Source organism: Mercurialis annua, linkage group LG5 (assembly GCF_937616625.2).
Source record: "Mercurialis annua linkage group LG5, ddMerAnnu1.2, whole genome shotgun sequence".
NCBI lineage: Eukaryota > Viridiplantae > Streptophyta > Magnoliopsida > Malpighiales > Euphorbiaceae > Mercurialis > Mercurialis annua.
In genome coordinates, this window is record NC_065574.1 from 51,095,821 (window position 1) to 51,115,336 (window position 19,516).

General features: G+C 35.1%; 1 protein-coding gene across 1 annotated transcript; it reads right to left on the bottom strand.

The window, feature by feature from the left end:
• Positions 1 to 414: 414 nt before the first annotated feature.
• On the bottom strand, positions 415 to 17,270 carry LOC126680081 (mediator of RNA polymerase II transcription subunit 23). The gene is made up of 21 exons (XM_050375131.1): positions 17,068 to 17,270; positions 16,950 to 16,993; positions 16,337 to 16,436; positions 15,251 to 16,234; positions 14,171 to 14,405; positions 13,633 to 13,850; positions 13,197 to 13,404; positions 12,178 to 12,455; positions 11,451 to 11,534; positions 9,952 to 10,046; positions 9,412 to 9,574; positions 9,069 to 9,314; positions 8,155 to 8,325; positions 7,773 to 7,886; positions 7,528 to 7,653; positions 5,582 to 5,730; positions 3,436 to 3,676; positions 2,554 to 3,319; positions 1,967 to 2,148; positions 1,159 to 1,262; positions 415 to 1,047 (listed from the first exon to the last, which is right to left on the bottom strand). Exons 1-21 carry the CDS (start codon positions 17,173 to 17,175, stop codon positions 846 to 848), a joined length of 4,818 nt encoding a protein of 1,605 aa, XP_050231088.1. The 5' UTR covers positions 17,176 to 17,270; the 3' UTR covers positions 415 to 845.
• Between the last annotated feature and the right edge of the window lie 2,246 nt (positions 17,271 to 19,516).

Genomic DNA, 19,516 nt, shown 5'->3' on the forward strand with positions numbered 1-19,516 from the left:
TGAACGCAAATATTTCTTTGCTCAAATAATAACTTAGAAAACTAAGTATTGTTTGGTGCAATTTTAGTGTAGAATTCGTCTCATTTTACTTCATTTCAAAATGAATTTTATCTAAAAATCATCTAAAGATAAATTTTTATTTTTGGTAAACCGAATATTAAATATAAAATTAATTTTTTTTAAAATGAAACAAATTAAATATCGTATTAGAAATATAAATACAAATTTAAGTGAAAATTTATTTGAACCAAACACATTTGTAAAGATTCAATTGAGTTCCATACAAATTGTCAAATTTCATTGGACCAAACAGACCAGCATAAGACAACTGAAACTTTTGATATTTGCCTCAGATCATTTTCACAGAATTTACTAATCCCAAAAAAACAAAAGCCATTAGAGAGCAATGAAAAGGATTCAAATTGTGTAATGTATTCATTCACTAGAATCTGTCCTGATGAAAACCACCAATAGCTTCCAAGTCCAACACAATAATTATAAAAATAAAAATTCAAATTTCTACCAGAAGAAAAAACTAATACTACTTTATATAGCTCAGGAAAAGTGGCAACCACGACCCACATCACCACTTCATATGTACAACTTTATTTACATGATACAGTTTTGAGACATATCTTATAATTTAATGCCCCAAGGCTGGCACAGTAAAATGACTTTAATTTGTTAATTGGTTAGGAGTAGTTTAATCAAGTTCTACTCTTTCTTTCACTTCTCTAATCCAGCAACGCCTAAAATTTCGAGGGTCTAGTGTACTACGGTGGAGCAAAATCTATAGTAGGAAGCTAGTTAAATAATGTAATATCTATCCTAGTTAAATTTAATGATCATGAAGGATTCTGTACCAGCTTTGGATGAGTGGCGGCGTAGATAGAAGAATTAGTATCGGGTTTCAGGTGGGAAAGAAGATGTTGTATATCAGGACGTAGACTTTCCGCTGCTCTACCGAAAAGGGCCAGGACCTCGGCTCTAGGCTTGCTATTACCCTGGACAGGCCCTCCTTGGCCTTCATAATGGACAACGTGATGGCTGAAATACGACGATTATAACATAAATAGTTGGAAGAAATTATTGCAAAGCAAGCAAAGCAAGAGTATACATGTTTTCTGATGAAAGGAATAGGAGGAAACTGAAACTTACAGGAAGTCGATAAGATCTGCTATTTCTGATGCTTCAACAGGAGTTGATGGCTGTGAATTCTTCCCAAATACGTCAACCATAGCGTTTAAAAGTAACAAGAGTGTCTGTAATGTGGTTGAGTCATAAGATAGGAAAATGAATATGCACAAATAAAATATAAAATGTAAAGGAAAAAAAACATCAGGTGAATGTTTCAAGGAATTGCATTTAACACGGATTCCATATTATTTTGTGAAATTCATTTCTAAATAAGTATAGTTGGGTATGGTTTATGTAGTAATTGGTTTAGTAACTCTATTTTTAAATTTCATAGAATTGATTATGCTTAAGTTATAGTATGAATTATTAAATGAATTCATTTGCAAATCAAATGAATTCTAGACTAGAATTGAACCAAACAGAGGGTAACTAAAAATCAGAATGATTCAGGACACACAGGACACAAATAAGCAATATGCTGTCCACGTGCTGAAATGGGATTCTACAAATTTCTTCACCTTTTACATTTCTATACCTTTTCTTCATAGTTAACCTCCAATCTTAAATTTTCGCGAAACTCGATAAGAAATAAAACAAAAAATCACATATAAGACACTTGTTTTCTAGTTAGAATAAAAATTGTCATACATTTTCAAAAAATGCATATTTTTCTTCAGTATACGAAATAATAAAAAGGACTTCTAAAATTTGTTTACCAGGACCATATCAAAATTGCCGAAGAAATTAAAACTAACAGTGTTATACATTCAAATAATACCCTATAAGCGTTTGAATAAAGTGTAGAAACTTGCGAGTAGTACTGTCATACCTTATTGAAGAGAGAGTGAGCATTGGCAAGTTTTGGTAGCAGGGGACCCATTATACGAAATGCTATCCTCAACATTGCAACTGATGTTATTGGCCTAAGATGTTTAACAATTACATGTGTCCCTTCTAGCCATTCCTGCGGAAGGTTACTGAAGAAAGAATGTAGCAGGGCAACTACATTACCTGGCAATCCAACATGTGCACAATGAATCCAATCTCCATTTCAGGAACAAATAATGTACAAATGTAAGTATGAAGTACATAAATACAAGGCACCATAAAGTGATAAAATAACACATCATAACAAAAGCTCTCTCAAAATGCTGGGATTGCATAGCAAAAAGGAACAGCTTAATTGATAGAAATGCAGGTCATTGCATGTTGGGGTTATGGTTGAACACCCCCACCCTTTCCATAAAAGACCAAAAAAGAATGTGTAATTTTTTTGAGGATGTGATGGTTTAATGGCTCCAGCATATGTAAAAATAATACAAATAACATAATCATCCGAGAAACATGATAAAATTGAATACAACAGCAGCAGTAGCAAATAAGACGACAAAAAAAGAAATGAGCATAGAACCATACCGATGGCTGTAGAGGTATTGTCCTGAGCAGCCCATGTTGGATCCAACAAAGCATAGCCAACAGCAGAGTCCAGTTCCCCAACTGATCTTTTGCCATCAGTGAGCCACCAACTCTCCTTAATAATACCTGCTGCCTCCATATAGAGTTGCAAGTGGAAATCAGAAGGAAGCTGAGCCAGCAGAAGACCACATGCTTGGATTAATAAGCAAGATAGTTGCTGGCAGGTATAACCACTTCGGGAAACAAAATTAGCAGTATTGATTCCTGAAACCGAAGGACTTGACCTACTTGCACCCAAGGAATCTGTGCTTCCTCCTGAAGGGGATGTTGGTAGAACTGATCCTTGACCAACACCACTAGAAGCTCCATGCAAACCATTGCTGGACTGTATTAGAGTTGGTTGTATGTTAACTACAATTTGAACAAGAGATGATACAATCTGAGATGCAGTTACTGGAAGTGATAGTAATTCAATTACTGCAGTTTCAAGAACCAGTTGAGTATACGTTCCAGGATCTTGAATTTGATAGAATGCTTTTTGGCCGTCGGAGATATTTGTTGGTCCAGACTGAGATGTTGCTGGAGTCTTGGTATTCGGATTGCGCAGTAAACCATCTCCAAGTGATCCATACTTGGAGTTGGTATTTAATGGTGGTAATACATTGTTCACGATGCCCAACAACAGAGTTGCAAAATACTCGGCAGGAGGGCATAAAGCAGGGTTTGATGAACTAATATGCTGTGGGAATGACTCGGAAAATGGTATCTGAAACAAAATTATAACTAAAATAAATAGAAGCAGGAATGGGAAGTAGCATTCAAAAGCAGCAGCATAAAGAAACAGAACAGAAATGGGAAGCAGCAAAGAGGGTAAACAAATACCTTGCTGAGATCTAGAACATTTAGTATCCGTACAATGAGCTTTCCAGGAAGATGGCCATAGAAATATGCAAGTATATCACGAACGAATGTGAATCTCAAGGGGTAATATGCTAGAAAAGGAGAATACATGGCCAGAATTCTATCAGCAGGATCTATGGCATCATTTTCGATGAGTCGATAAACAATGAAGGGGATGACAGGAAGCAAACGGGCTGCAATGTCATCAAAGAATACGGGATACCTGCAGAGAATAAAACAGAAAGTGTTAATTAGACCAAATATAAGACCACTGAAGAATTAAAGACCATATTTTCCTCGTTACAATGTACTCCCTCCGTCCCAATAGAATTGTCCACTTTTACAATATTTTTGTCCCAAAACTCTTGTCCATTTCTAATAAATAGCAATTTATAAATTGAATCTTCCTATATTATCCCTATTTAAAACACAATCACCAACTATTTGTTCTTAGTATTTATTTTTGTTGTTCATTAAATAGGGATATAACAAGAAAAGTTGATCTAAATTTGTAAATATCTATAACATTAATTATGTTTTCTTAAACTGTGTGAAATAGTGAAAGTGGACAACTCTATTGGACAGAGGAAGTAGCACATTGCCCACACACATACTCACACATGTATGGTTCAAAGTGTAAGACTTTCTATTTTAGGTGGCAATTTAGTCTTCTATATTCTATAATGAAGCTAAGATAAACCAGTAGCTCATACTATATTAAATCAGGACATTTTAAATATCTTCAGTGAAGCTAGGCTTTCTTGTTGGTGGCGTCAGATTTCAACATAGAGAGGAGTTTTTCAAGTTTTCAGTGGATTTGAAAAAGTTGAGGGCAGATAATTATAATAGTGTTCAATTTTGAAGGGTTTTTTAATGTCTACAAAGTCTGAGTGGCTCGCTCGACCGCTTTCACTATAAGGTGGCTCTACTATATCCATGTACGCGCTGCGCTCTCACAGTTTAAGTGACCTTAGTTTTCTATCACGTGAAAATTAAAACTACAATATGATGCTGCCATACAGTAAGATACATCAAAATGTACCCCCATAGCACAACAACAAAATAAAAATAGTCAGTAGACTCGGTACACTATTGAAAAGATCAATCTACAAGTAGCTCAAATATGTCATTAAGAAGTATTCTACTATTCTGGCATGAATTATTCAAATCATAAATGTATGTGTTTCAGGCTTTCAGCCAGTCTAAAATTTTACCTAAGATTTTCGCAACAAAATAATTTCAGTTTTTGGGGTCGTAATAATGTGTAATAAATGGTCTCCGATCAGGACAAGACAACTATAATGCAACCTAGGATTTAATATAGAAGTGATTTTCTTTTCTCCCTGAAGTATGTGGATAAGGTAGCTAGTAGACTTTATGCTGAAGCTTTCCTCAATGGCAATGCCAATATGAGGCCTTGCCAGATGAAATGAAATGATAATTTTCGCTCTCATCATTAAGATCCTTACAATCCCTTTTCACACTACTCCGAACTTGGACTAACCGGCATCTTTGAAGATAAAGCAAGATCCCCAAGATTTTGTTTCTTGTCATCCAGCTAATTAAGCCCTTTCTTCAAGTGATAACGTAAAATCAAATGTCCGTTGGCTGTAAGTCAAGTCTTTTTCATGTGAAAAAAAGAACTGAAAAAGCTCACTTAGTTATTCTTAACACAGAGCTCAATTGGCCAGTCTTCATCCTTTCGACTTTCGAGCAACGTTTCATACCAGTATGCCACCATTAATTGTTGTCAAGAAACTCAAATGCACGTAGTTATATCTCTAAGTACCTAGTTTCCCTTTATTATTCAGTAAGACTTAAGAGGAAAAACTTTAAAAAATTGTCACCAAGCTTGCTCCTGATTCACAGCTTTCAGATCCAGATAAGCTGATGCCCATGCAATTCTATGTTCATCCCATTTTAATAAGCATCGAATTTCATTAAAAGTCCTCCAGATTTCACCTCCATTAGAGCTTTAACAGAATAGCCAGAAATAAAATTTAGTTCGGTTCTGGAGTTTAATGCAGTAACAGTTAGATAGACAATCAAATTAACGAAGTTACCATCATTATTAGAGCAGAGAAACCGTGACATAATTCAAATTAGAACATGAGTTAGTAGTTTTGACCTGTCCTTCCACGAGAGGTGATTGCCAAGTGCTTTTTGCAACTCAAGACGCTTATAAATTCCAGAGAAAAGCCAATGCTCTGGAGGCCCACGATTCATACAAAATAATTTCACTCTTTGTTGAAGCTCTTGCCTATCCAGGAGACTCATCTGCAACATGCATTATGATGCCACCATATGAGTACAAGCCCAACAGTCAAAACATGGCTAAATAGGAAAATGGCTACAAAAGATAAAATCAGATGACAGATAGCATATCTAATTATATATAGATAGAAATATGAATAATGGCTTTCCAGAGACCCAATAGGAATCAATGCTAGTGACATGTTCAAATTTATGTGTCATCAAAATTTAAAAAAAATACAACAGTGGAAGAACCATAGTTATTAAATGCAAAAGGCGACCCGAGGCGACCAGTAGGGGTGTGCACCGAACCGACCAAAATTTACAAACCGATCGATTTTATGTATTTTAAAAAAACCGAACCGAACCAAAATGGGTCGGGAAAATTGGTTCAGTTTGGTCGGTAACTGATATATAACAGATATAGTGAAATATAACAGTTGACAGTAGTTAGCGTAGTGGTAACACGCAAGTCTCCTAAGAGATTAGGCCCGGGTTCAACCTTATTGGAGGAATACAGGATATTTTATTTTTCTTATTTTTCCATTTTAAAACTAATTGTTCTCAAAGAGACATGCCTAACCGATATATAAACAAATGTCCATTTACACACACAACCAATATGGGATTATCCCACTTCAACACTCCCCCCTCACGCGTAGCGTGACCGAGCAGAGCAACAACTTCCCCCTCACGCATCGCGTGTTGTATGAATGGATAAGACTGTGATACCATGTTAAATTCCATCTTAAAACCAATAGGTGTCAAGTGGAGAGGCCTAACCGATATATAAACACATGTCCATTCACACATTATCCCACTTCAACTTCTATAATAACACACACTACCACTGCACCCACTAGGAACTGATGTTTCATATGTAGCCAAGTTAATATATAAAATATTTGGTTTTTGGTTTGGTTCGGCTTTTTAAAAATCAAAACCGAACCGAACCAACGTTACAACCGAACTGAACCTACTATTTCGGATTGGTTCGGTTCGAAAATTCGTATTCGGTCGGTTCTTGTACATCCCTAGCGACCAACGTCCTAGAGCCTGAGGTGCAAGGCGCGAGGCAATGCGAAGCCTTCTGGAAAAAAGGCGACTAAAAAAAAATTATATATGTGTGTATATCTATATATTAATATATATATTAGTATGATTATAAACCCTATGTATTTTAAAAAAGTTCAAATATAATTTAAAAACTTAAATGTACCATAATCAAATTATTCAATTCTAAATAAAAAGACTATTAATCATCAATCAAGATCAATTTTCTTTCTTTTCTTTTGTTTTTCTATTTTTGTTTGTCTAGTTGTCTTGTTAAATGTGATCAAAATAGACTTAAATTAGGTTAAAATATTAGGTTCAACATATTTTTAATGAGTTTAAGATAAATAGAGTTAAATTAATTAGGTTAAAATATAAAGTGGCTGCTCGCAGCAGCTATTTTAAAGAGTTTTAGGTTATAATCAAAGGCCCACAGGAGCAAAACAGTATTTAATAAAAAAAAAAAGAGGGCCAAAAGTCACAGCGCCTTTGTGGCAACTCCCACCTCTCGGCGGGTGAGGCAGCTCAACCATCGCCTGAGTCGTCTCATGCCTCAGGCGTGCCTTTAATAGCTATGGAAAGAACAATGCATGAGAGAATCGAGAATAAATGAATTTAAAATTATAATAACCCTCATATGGCATCTCCTTTTTATCTTCCACAATAAAGCTTCTTATCTTCTTAAGAAACCAATGATCCTTGCACCCATACTCGAGGAATTAACAATATGCAAATGCAAAATTCAAGATCAAATTTAAGAAAACATACCACAATTCGCAAAGCATGAGGATCATCGTCACGGTCAGTAAGGGCAAGAAGTAAAATATCCAAAGGAAGCAGCTCATGACCCCAAACAAAAAATGCAAGGTTTGCACAAGTTTTCAGAAGAAGGTCCTGAAGAGTTGAAGGGGAAAACAACAATAACACAACAGGAAAAGATTAAATACACTTGACAAACATGCAGGCTTTAGTAAATTGAATCTGAAGGATTAACCAAGGATGGAAAGAATAACCTGTAAATTATGTCCATGCTGAAGTTCTATTTGAATGCGGTGAAGTAGAACATCCACCATGGTGTATATATTTGATGTTACTTCTTCAGGGGAGAATTCTCTCAAAACACAAGCCTGTATTCCATCACACAAAACATTAATCAATATCTAACACGAGAGTTTACGTTATTAAAGATATTACCAGAGCAATTGACATATTTTTCTATATGACAATATTCTTTCAACTGAAGAGATTTTTTTTTTTGAAGAAAAAACATCTCTCCAGAAATACAATTAACAGCGATGTCACATTAGAGGGTATAGATACAATTTATAGAGGAAATAACTATTAATATGGTTATCCTTTTTCATGAAAAAGCATATCAAAAGGTTGCGGTCATACCAGATTTCCGCTATTGATGTTTTCAGGATGTCCCTGCATCAGTATCCAAGCACCAGAGCACAGATACTGTCGGTGCTGAGGAAAGCTGTGGTTGATGTAAGTCATGACATAAGTAGGCTCAGCAGATGGAGAAAGAAGTTGCGTACATTGGTTAATAACAGTTGTCTCTGTCTGCAAAAACATAGGCGTCATACAACCTTTGTTTAGCAGTTTGATCTCCCTAATTAAATAGTTCTGCGGGACTGCATGTTTCCTAATTGCAAGAATATTGAATATAGTATTTTTCAGGTTCAAATTCGTCTCCCTTTGGGATGATTCAACAATGGCCAGCAAAATCTCAGAACTCTTACCTTTTTAGCAAATATTTCCACAACTCAGCTAACGACCTTTTAATCACGAAAAAACAATTTTACTTTTGTAGAAAAACTCACATAAAATTGTTAGAATGAAATATTCATTTGAAGTAATTGATGACAGGCACATCTTGCTTCAACCATTAAGTTGTAACAGGAACAAAAATTATTGTAGCAAGCCCTTTGAGTTCCAATTTCTTTGAATTACCATTTCATTGGACAGCAACATTGAGATTCTTTTAGTTTCTTTCATATATGAATTATAAAGTAAGTATGGCTTCTTATACTTTCCTAGTTACTAACTCCCACTTGCATCATCATTTAACCATAATTAAAACTAAAGGTTGAGGCGCTTATAGCTTATTTGATACTAATAAAGCAGAATAAATGTAGCAATTTGCAACTAGCTTGTAGAAGTGAGATCATCTATTATCTATTCGATGTCCTCAACCTGTCATTTTGTTTAAATCTTCACCACCAAGAAGCCCCAATCAGAAGCAAACAAAAGCTGTGAATCAACAAAACCATTGTGAAAGAGGGGTAAAACAGTTGAAATTAAACCTGCTGCCATTCTTGAATTGCGAGGCCCCTTTTATCTATCCTCCCAATTAAGGCATCCCGAAGAAGAGCAGGAAAGTAGCGCAACGTTTTCTCAGACCATATATGCTGGCTAGTTGCCATAATCTGCTCTAGCATAGTCTGGAGATAGAGCATGTGATCAGCATCAGCGATACCCCGGGTTTTTATGATAATGGCGAGAGTTATTATGGTAACACGATTCAATGTTTCAGTAAACTCAGTTGGACCCTGGAAACACGTTCATCCATAAAATCTTAGTTTGCCTCATTAAAGAACGAAAAAGAAAATAGAAATGATATTCAGTTAGGTGATGACAGTGTCCTACCTTCCCTTCTCTTTTCACAGAGAAAAAATCTCTCTGAGATAAAATTAGGTTCACACACAAGTTTTCTGCAAGCCTAAAAACACGATGATCTCCCCGTTTCCCTTTTAATGTAGAAACTATTTTTGTAACATCATGCATCAATGATTTGCTTTTCCCTTGGTACCTACAAATAATACACATTACACCAGCTCAGTCAGTTTGCTGTCTTCAGATACGAAAAAAAAACACAGCTACCTATTAAAGTAATCAAAATCCAGCTTAATTTTTAACAAAATTGTGACATGTGAAGCAATTAAATAGTCTGTTACTCAATCAAAACCTTCCAATGTGATGCAAAATGTGTCTATGCGTATATACGGGAGACAAACAAAGAGAAACCTAGAACACCATACCCTACAGTCAATAAGAATCCCAAATAGAAAGATTTGGATGCATGAGTTCAGAATCTCTACTGTCTTTAGGTTTCAAAAAGATATGCAAACAATCATTTCTCTGAAAGAGAAAAAATTGCTTCACCGGATAGACTCCACTAGTTGATACCTGTATAATGGAAGTAGTCGGTAGTTCACAATTTCAAACACCAAAAGAGTCACTCCAGGCTTGCTCAATAATGATGGATACCTCTGTGCCAAATGCTGCAAAGAGAATTCAAGCCATGTCACTGTTGCATTAACTAATGCATCTTCTAGTATAATATACAAGCAATAAGGAATTAAAAAGTGACCGAGCATAAACACTGGCACAATGAACATTACGGAGTGAGTTAAGGGAGTAAGCATTGACCGAGCATAAACACTGGCACAATGAACATTACGGAGTGAGTTAAGGGAGTAAGCATTTAAGTAAAATCACAAATTGTATGAAAAATAAACATTAAGGATCCATCAGGCTTAAACCATTCCCCGATAAAAATATTCAACAATTAGTATCAGTACAATAGCAGAATTGCTTGCAAAAAGCAGCCGTTTGGTAAAGTATCGCATGTGGTGAGGCATGAAGAGCAGGAGCCAGGAAGCATAAGTTTCTCTTATAGGCTTTCGAAAATGATTTTGCCTTAATATCATAGAACTGCATATAAAGAGAAAATTTACCTATCTTTGTATGTTAAGACCAATGGAATAGAAAAAATGAGCTTTATGCATTAAATCAATTACTGAAAAAGGAAAATTGAAGAATCATTAGAATTCTCATTGTCTAAGAGAGTTTCAGTATCATTGACTCCAGTCAATAAACCATAGCATAACAGGCCATTATACATTTCATTTATTTCTATTTTCAAACAAACAGCTAAAATCATCTTTTCTTCAATTCATTTTTAAGGCAATAAAGTGTGTTGAAATGGGAAATCCCACATTGGTTGTGTGTGTAAATGGACATATGTTTAAATATTAGTTGGGCACCTCCACTTAACACCAATTGGTTTTAAGATGAAATCTAACATGGTATCAGATCCTTGTCCATTCACACAATTTGAATTTGGCCCGGCCCACGTGAGTTGTGCGTGAGGGGGGATTGGTTACTCGGCCCGGGCACGCTACGCGTGAGGGGGAGTGTTGAAATGGGAAATCCCACATTGGTTGTGTGTGAAAGGACATGTGTTTAAATATTAGTTGGGCACCTCCACTTAACACCAATTGGTTTTAAGATGAAATCTAACAAAGTGTAATGCTGTGAGTCAACACTCTAAGAAATTAAAAACAATATGTAACACTCCTAGATCCCAGAAAACCTATATCTAATTGGTACAATCATTTTTTGATAGAACCCAATATATTATTTTCAATTATTTTCCCAAAGCAAGAGAGCAAGATGCATGTATTATTACAGAGATGATGTATTTTTTTTTTTCATAGACCTCTTGAAAACCCTTGCAAAAAAATTGAGAAAAAATGATAGACTTGCATAAGAAAGAAACTATAAAACCCCAACAAATTAACAGTCCTAAAACCTATATTGCATTGCATGCCTCTACGTACATATTTTCCTCGAGACAGAACAATTTATCCATCAGCAATAATTTAGAAGGTAAAGGGAAGTACACTAAAGTGTGAACGGAACAATGAGTGAGGTGCGATGAGCAGCAATCGACAGTACGTTTCAACCATTGCAATGCTAGGAATAACCTGCACCAAATTTTAGAGTCATATCAGAACCAATTGTTGAACTTGTTTTCATCCTATGATTACATTTCATGAGAGAGATTATTTTCACCAAATTTTTGTGCTTGTTTGAATCAAATTCTTTGCAAAAAAATTGCAAAGACAAAAAAAAAAAAAAAGAAAGAAAGAAAGAAAGTGAAGTTAAGCATAAAGGTATCCTCCAATAAAACTGCAAAAAACACAGAGAACAAAAATACAAAATGTAACGCCTCCCTATCAAAGTTATTACACTCAAAATAAACCCAAGCATAGAGCAATTATTCAGACTTGGTTAGCTAGACTAAGTATACTTTTCAATAGTTTCATAACTACTTTATACTAGATTACAAGAAAAGATAGGTCTTGTATGAGGTTGCTTATGAAGATTCTTAAGAAGAAGTTTCCATGCAACCAAATTTTTAAAGTAAAATTGATCAAAACAATCTTTTTCTGCTAAAAGTACGTTCCAATAAGAAAATGAAGCATTTCTGATATCTTCCACACCTTAACCTCTTTTCAGGATTCAGGAAAAACATTTTCCCTGATTAACCAAGCAATATCTTACATAAATTACATTATTTGGTCATAAAAATATTTGATAATTTGCCTTTAGATGAAAAATCAGTACCTGCCCGGCAAATAAAGAATCTTCGAGTTGGAAGACCAACTTTAGACATAAGTTCAGCGAAAGGCCAGACAATAACGACATTGGTAATGGGCTTACTTCCCTCATCACCATTAATCTCTCATTGGCCTGCATATTCGTCCCAGGTAACTCAGAAACCCCAGCAGAGGATAACCAATTCACCACTGTTTCACAGGCTGGTTGTGCCATAGTGTAGGATACAACCCAAAACATTCCAATCGATCTGTCATCCATATTCATGTAATCAATCATGCGATCACCTGATATGGAAAATTATAACAAATAAGGAAAACGTTGGACTTATCGAGTACACTAATTAAAAAAGTCTTAAGTTGATTATGGCATTTGCAAGACATATTATCAGAAAGATGGATCCAAGAATGCCATTAGCTTAAAAGTCCAATTTCAAAGGAACCAAAGAAAATATGACATTGTTGAGGTGTGGGGCTTTATTAGAAGGAGATTTATAAGCATACTGTTTTGATGTGACTCTGCATCTGATTTTTATATTATCATATATTCAGATGAAAGCATCAATCAGATTTTATGGCTAATAAGCACATCAAGGACCTTTAGTATACCACTTAGGTCAACAACAGTAATGCTTCTAGGACTCTTACCAGAACTATTGCATGCTGATCCAACAAGACCTGAAGGATCTAACACGCTAATTTATGTTGATATTTTTGTTGTAATCTTTGAGTGGAGAACAGCATATCATATCCTACTACTGACAATTTAAATAATTTTCCACCAAATCCTTAATTAAAATTATTTTTCATTGAGACAACAAACACAGCAAAAACAAAGAAGAGAACTAATAGCACAGGGTAACACATGCACAATTTGTGCATGAAAAATGACGAAATAACCTCAAATCAGTGTATATGACCATGTAAAGTAGAGAGGTGAAAGAAGAAACAAGAGTTTCTAATCGTACTTTCCAGCAAGAACTAGTTTCCAGAAATGATCTACAGCAATCATACTTGAGAGAAATATACCTTTGGTCACAGTTCTCCACCATTCATCTATCTGCTTTCCTTTCTGAAGCTGCTCATTATTCAGATATTCTCTTGTTGATATGTTCAATGACCAAATGCGCAAGTTCTGACAACTGCTTATAAAATCAAGCAAGATGCTTTGAGGATTATTAGGATCCGAACTTCGATCTTCTCTATGAAATGATATGATCTTTCTGGTTGTTTCTACCTGCCAGCATGATTATAAAGCCAAAGTTTGCTTGTGAGAAAGTTAAACCCTGTGCAGGATCCTTTTCTAAATACTTTAAGAAAATGTCAATCAAATGCTGCCAAGGAATGTGAAGCTGATAGAAATGCCGTGAACAAAAAAAGACTAAACGAAATCATATATTAAATGGAGAAGATGTGATTGTGTGTAGCTGCATTAGAAGGTGTTAAATGTTACAGCATATACAACCTTTCTAGCATCTGTAGTTAACGCGTTCATCACAAGTTCGACTCTAATGATTTGTGCAAGCAGCCAAGTCACATGATTTGTGCGAAGAATGTGCTGGTCACCTTCTGTGAGACGTGCAACTAGCTTATCCACAAAATCGACAAAATCAATACATCCACTCTTCATAAGGAAAAAGAATATGTCAGAGAAGACGAGCCACTCCTGCCAACAGTTTACTTCTGCATTTAACCAAAGAAAATGCTTTAGAGTTATAACAATCCCTGATACAAACAGTCACTGGAGAAGCTGCATCAAATAAATTATATAAACAATGTGCTTTCAACATTAGAATTAGACAATGGAGATGAACAACTTAATCAAGTTGGGTATACTGAGCCACTATGACAAGCCAATCTACTATATTTCTCGGCCTAACATCATTGAATAAGCAATAGAGTAAAACACTCAATGTAGGAAAAGGAAAATTACGAGAAGAGATTCATAAATCCTTATTTGAGTACATGTGCCATACTATAAACAAAAGGAAATAATAATTCACCTGAATTTGTTATCTTCAGTAGTTCAACAATTCTATCAATTGTTGCCTCACAAATCATGCTAGAAGTGAAAACAGCACCAGGCGTAGGCCCATGTGCAGGATTTCTATAGCTGGGAGCCACAAGGAGCACTCGCTTCCACCAGTCAGGTGATGGAGTAGTGCGAAGAGCATGCCTTATACAGCGCAAAGCTCTTTCCCAGTCCAAACTTCCCCTCTGAATAGAATTTGCAAGATCCTACACAATTAAGAGGAAAGAACTTGAGCATTACACCGTGGAAGGATTAATGCATGATAAATGCATGTCAACTTGGGTTTCTTTCACAAGTGAAACAGACTTGCATAAAGCAAACCTGAAATTTAGGCAAGACGAGTTACTAAGTTAAAAATTCCGTCTTCATTTGAAGTACTAGTGCTATTTATTTCATGAATTTAACGTCATTTCAGGAAATATCCAAGTGATCTCAAGTCGCTTTTGCAATAAAAAATCAAAAGTGGAGGAGGGCGAGAAGTGATGCAATATGTATTACTCTCCATAGGCGTAAACCAAACTTTATGTGAACCAAGCTCATCATTTGCAATAAAATCATCACAACTAATATTGTTCTTTAGCCATTCTAATAAGAGGAAACTTAAGGAAAATTTATCCTTTTCCAGGATTGTCTGGTTATATTCTATTTTGTTTCCTCAAATGAGGATGCAATGTTCAAAGGCAAATCAGGGATTTTTGGTTGACCTGATACTGAGCTGACTGCAAAACTCAGTCCTTGGTTTGTATTGCAGGCTGCACCTTGCCTGCGTGAAGCTAGAATTACTAGTGAATACTATGGTCTTTTGGGCTTGAGAACCTAGGATTCTACATAACTAAAATAAGCACTTCAATTTTGAAATTTCTGGAAATATCCAAAAACTATAGTCTAGGTTGAAAGCCAGAATAGAGCACGTAAAATCCTTAATGAATGTATTAAAATTCATTCTTCCTATGATTACAAACACAGCAAGCAACATCCATAACCCTATTTTCGGTAGAATGAAGCAACACCAGTTCAAATTGTACAATGAGTTTTAAGAATAAGTTATTACCTCTCCGTGCAATGGTTCTCCAAGGACACTTGGATATGTGATTGGTGAAAAGCGCATGTTGGCTGCTGCTTCAACTGAAATGTTAGAAGTTGTTTGAGACACAGTCCGAGGAGTACCAAATGTGGGGCAATGGAGATGTTGATCTAACATTTGCATGTGCATGGCCATCATATCTCGTCGCCGATGGATCTCCAGGGTAAGTGTAAATAAGGCTTCATCATCTGGTATGTTCTCTATAAATTGCAAACCACTCCGCAATAATTCGTAAAAGGGCACTCTACACTTATTCTCATCAACCAACAGCCAAATAACATCTAAACAACTGTGCAACCACTCAATTAGAGCTTTGCCAGGTCTCCAAGATTTCATAGCATCAGATTCATCAGGTCCATGTTGCCGTTGGTCCCAATTAACCAACCAGTTTAAGATATGCTGGAAAATCTCAGAATGGGTCACTGGCTTTAAGTTATATTCTAGACCAGTTAAAATAATCTTGCAACAAAGCTGACGTAGACTACTTATAGCATTGTCCCTTACAGATGAGTTAATTCTTGCAGTGGACGCATGTCCATTACCAGAGATATCAGATGATTTAACAGGAGACATAGTTGCAAGTGAAGAAGGTTCAAGTGCAGATTGAGCAGGAGAACCAATACCATGAACTGAAGGTAATGGGGATGTAGGATTCGAAGACTGAAAATTCGATGAATTGGGAATTGCACTAGATGAAGGAAGTATCACAGAGTGTGACAAATTCATAGAAGAAATACCTGATACCGTTTGACCAGCCTGACCAGCTGACGTTTCTGCCGAGGATACAGAAGAAAGAAGAGACGGCAAAAAAGTATCCCAATTAATATAGCCTATACTACATAAGCTCCGTAATGCAAATAAAAAGAATTCTGCACGCGGAGCATGATTGCAACACTGAATGACCAATGAAATTAGCACAGATTCTGTTACCGATCGGAGCTGATCTTGATCCTGAAGTATATAATACCACATTGTCAATATGCAATTCTAAATGAACACAATCATTTCCAAAACAAAGAAACTTAAAAAAAAAAGGTTTGACTCGATGCTAACCGGAAACTGGCTCTGCAATTGCTCAAAATCCATAAGAAATTGTTCATTTTGAGGAGGTAACTCTCGGTTAAGAGCAAGTACACGCTTTTGCGTTTTATTCCTGAGAAAACGCGTGTTCGAATTAAACTTAACAATCATCAAACAGATGAAACTAATAAGACAACACGATCATTTTATTTAGAATAATCATACAATGCCAACGGCTGTGCCACGTCATTGTTTGCAATGTTAGGATATTTAATGATAAAAAGTTAACCAATAATTAAATATTTCAATATCGCAAACACTCGTTGGCTTGGTGTAAAAATAATGTGCCACTTGGTGTAAAAATAACGTGGCACAATCGTTGCCCGGAACAAACACTCTTTTATTTAATTGAAAAAAACTGGTATTATGCCATCAGGAGAACTAAAAACAGCTACAACTTTATCTTTGATTTCACACTTTTCTCAATTGTGTCATATTTTCAGAAAACATAAAATAGAACTAATAGACTTGAAAATCAATTAAACATAAGCATACTAAAAGAACATAATTATTAATTAACAAATTTTGAATTAAGAAACGGAAACTTAAACCGTATCTAAATGAGCTAGCTAGACGACCAACTCACGGTGGTTCGCGCGCAGCATCGTCAGGTTTTTGGCGGCTACTTCTCTGCGAAAACAAATTGCAAACTTAAATAAATAGCAATAAAATTGAAATAGTGTAGAAAAATTGTAACTGCTTACTCCTAAATAGAGATTGAAGAGATCGAGAATGGCGGCACGAGACGGATGAAACTGGTAACCGCGGGAAGCAGCCGTCGTTGCAGCTACTGATCTCTGGTTTTGATCCATTTTTTTCTCCTGTCGATTTTTTTTTTCACTTCATTTTTATATTTTTGTTTGTGTTTCAGTCAGTCACTGATCACTGCAGTTTGAAGTCAAGACCGGTTTTTCCCGGCGGATTTTGTTATATTGGCGTTCGGAGAGCCGATGGGCGCATACGAACGTCATGTCGCTTCATTTCTTTTCTTTCTTGGCAAAATCCATTTTCAGGTACCTGTACTTGTATTTTTTGTCAACCTTAAAGATTAACTGTAATTTATCAAGTCCCTATATTTTTATTTTTTAGTTAATGAATCCTTATATTAACATAAATGGAAGAGATAAAAAAAATACAACCCTACTCCATCAAAAAAAAATACAACCCTATATCATTGGTTAAATTACAACTGCACGAGTTTGGTTTAGTAGTTTAAGCCTCGATCATTCGGACGTTATAGTTGCGGGTTCAAACTCCGGTTATATCATTTCTAATAATTGGAATGGTCGAGACTCGGTTGCTGTCATTATAGTTCGGAATTGCCAGACATATAGACTTGCGAGTGTCCACGTTCCGTGGTTTGATGGTAATTCTGGATTGTGTAGTGCAATATATCTCACCTTTTTTAACCCATCTTTTACCGCATGACGTGACAATCAAATAGTGAATATATTAAATTTTATTTTTTGAGATGTACACTTTTGAGTGGAAATTGGACGAATGGAATCTTACCACGTAAGGAATGTTATAGAATATGAGTTATAAAGCCTTTCCTTCTGGATTTTGCCTCGGTAAAATAAGTCCTCGTTACCAAAAAAAATAACGATTATGCAAAATTAGATATCAAAATCTCTTGGCTAATTACAAACATAAATGATCTAAGTTTCAGTATATATTTAAAGATCATGTTTTAGATATTTTTGAAATATAAGTTGATTCAGATTATTTTTTTCTATCAACAAAATTATTTTTTATTTGTCTCAGTTTGTTAGTTTTTAGTTACGGAAATAGAAATTGAACACGTTACCTTTTGAAGCACTTAGGGACGTTTTTAACCATTTAAACTATACCCACACTGACAACAAAATCATAATTAGGAAAAGAAAAAAATACTACGATACGAATAGTGAAAAATATGCAACTTGTACCCAAAAACAGACACAAAAAAAAATTTAGAAAAGAGCTGGCAAGTTAAGGCATTTTCGTAGAATCCAAACACCCCCAACAAGGAAATCTTATAATAAGCATTGCATACAATTACAGGTGAATATCAAAAAAGTATTATCCCTCGTGGGGACAACCTTATTCCTGAATAAACATATACTAATCTGATGGGAAAAAAAACAAACAGACAAACTAAAAATACTTAAATAAGTACATATCTGAAAAAGAATACGACCGTTGATTGAATCCAGCTCTAATTCCACGTCAGCTCTGTTGCTTCTCTCAGTTCCTCGTAGACTGTGGACTCACTTTAAGTTTTACTCTTGAAAAACCGAACCGTAACCCAACAGACCCATCGATTCATAGTTTGATAGATTTAATCGACAATTTAATTAATTAAATAAAAACTAAATATATTTTCACTTTCTAACTAAAAATAAAAAGTCAAACGGTTTGTATTATTTTTAATGTTTATTCAATTTGTTAAAATGAATAATATTTTTTGTATAATTGATTTTTGATATTTAAAAGCGGTTGAACCAATAGGTTTGGCACATTTCTTAAAACATTGAGCAGAAGATGCATCAACGATTACTATGTAGCCCTTAGTTGAATCTCAGCCGTGGATAATCAATTATATTTGAATTTTGATAGTAAAGCACATTTCAGGTTTAATTGCTTCTAAAAATCACGAAATTAAACATATAGTGCAAGTTTGACAAATTTTTATTTTTGACAATTTAGTACATAAATTATTATTTATTTATAATTTGGATCGCTGCATAATTTTTTATTAAAGAATGCTAATATCGACCCCGGAATATCACTGTTACGGTGTTTGCATCAATTATTTTTTGACGGAAAATAATTTGGTGTGTTAAATTATAAAAATTTAAAAATTAGCATCCGATTGCTAAACACTAAATACTCCTACTATATGTTATGTGTTATAATTATAAACACATTAAAAATTTGAGATTTTTATAAAAATTAAGGTTCTTTTTTAATTTATACTGAGTTAATGATCAACTATCTAGGTAGTATGTACACTTCATTCTATCAACGGGTCCTGTTTCGGCCATGAAATTTTATTTTTTACTAAAAAAAAATTAAAATAACACCGTTCCGCCGTGTTCGTGTCCGTATCCAAATATTCTGTTTCCTCGCATCCATGCCGGACCCCGTACTACCTAGTCAGCATTCATAACT

Bases quoted from the DNA above. Each gene is read 5' to 3' on its own strand.
- LOC126680081 (XM_050375131.1), bottom strand. From the start codon at position 17,175: ATGGATCAAAACCAGAGATCAGTAGCTGCAACGACGGCTGCTTCCCGC. The intron at 5,731-7,527 runs GTATGTTTTCTT...TGCATGTTGCAG, and splicing joins CTCATGCTTTGCGAATTGTG to ATGAGTCTCCTGGATAGGCA. The intron at 1,263-1,966 runs GTATGACAGTAC...ACCACATTACAG, and splicing joins CTCACTCTCTCTTCAATAAG to ACACTCTTGTTACTTTTAAA.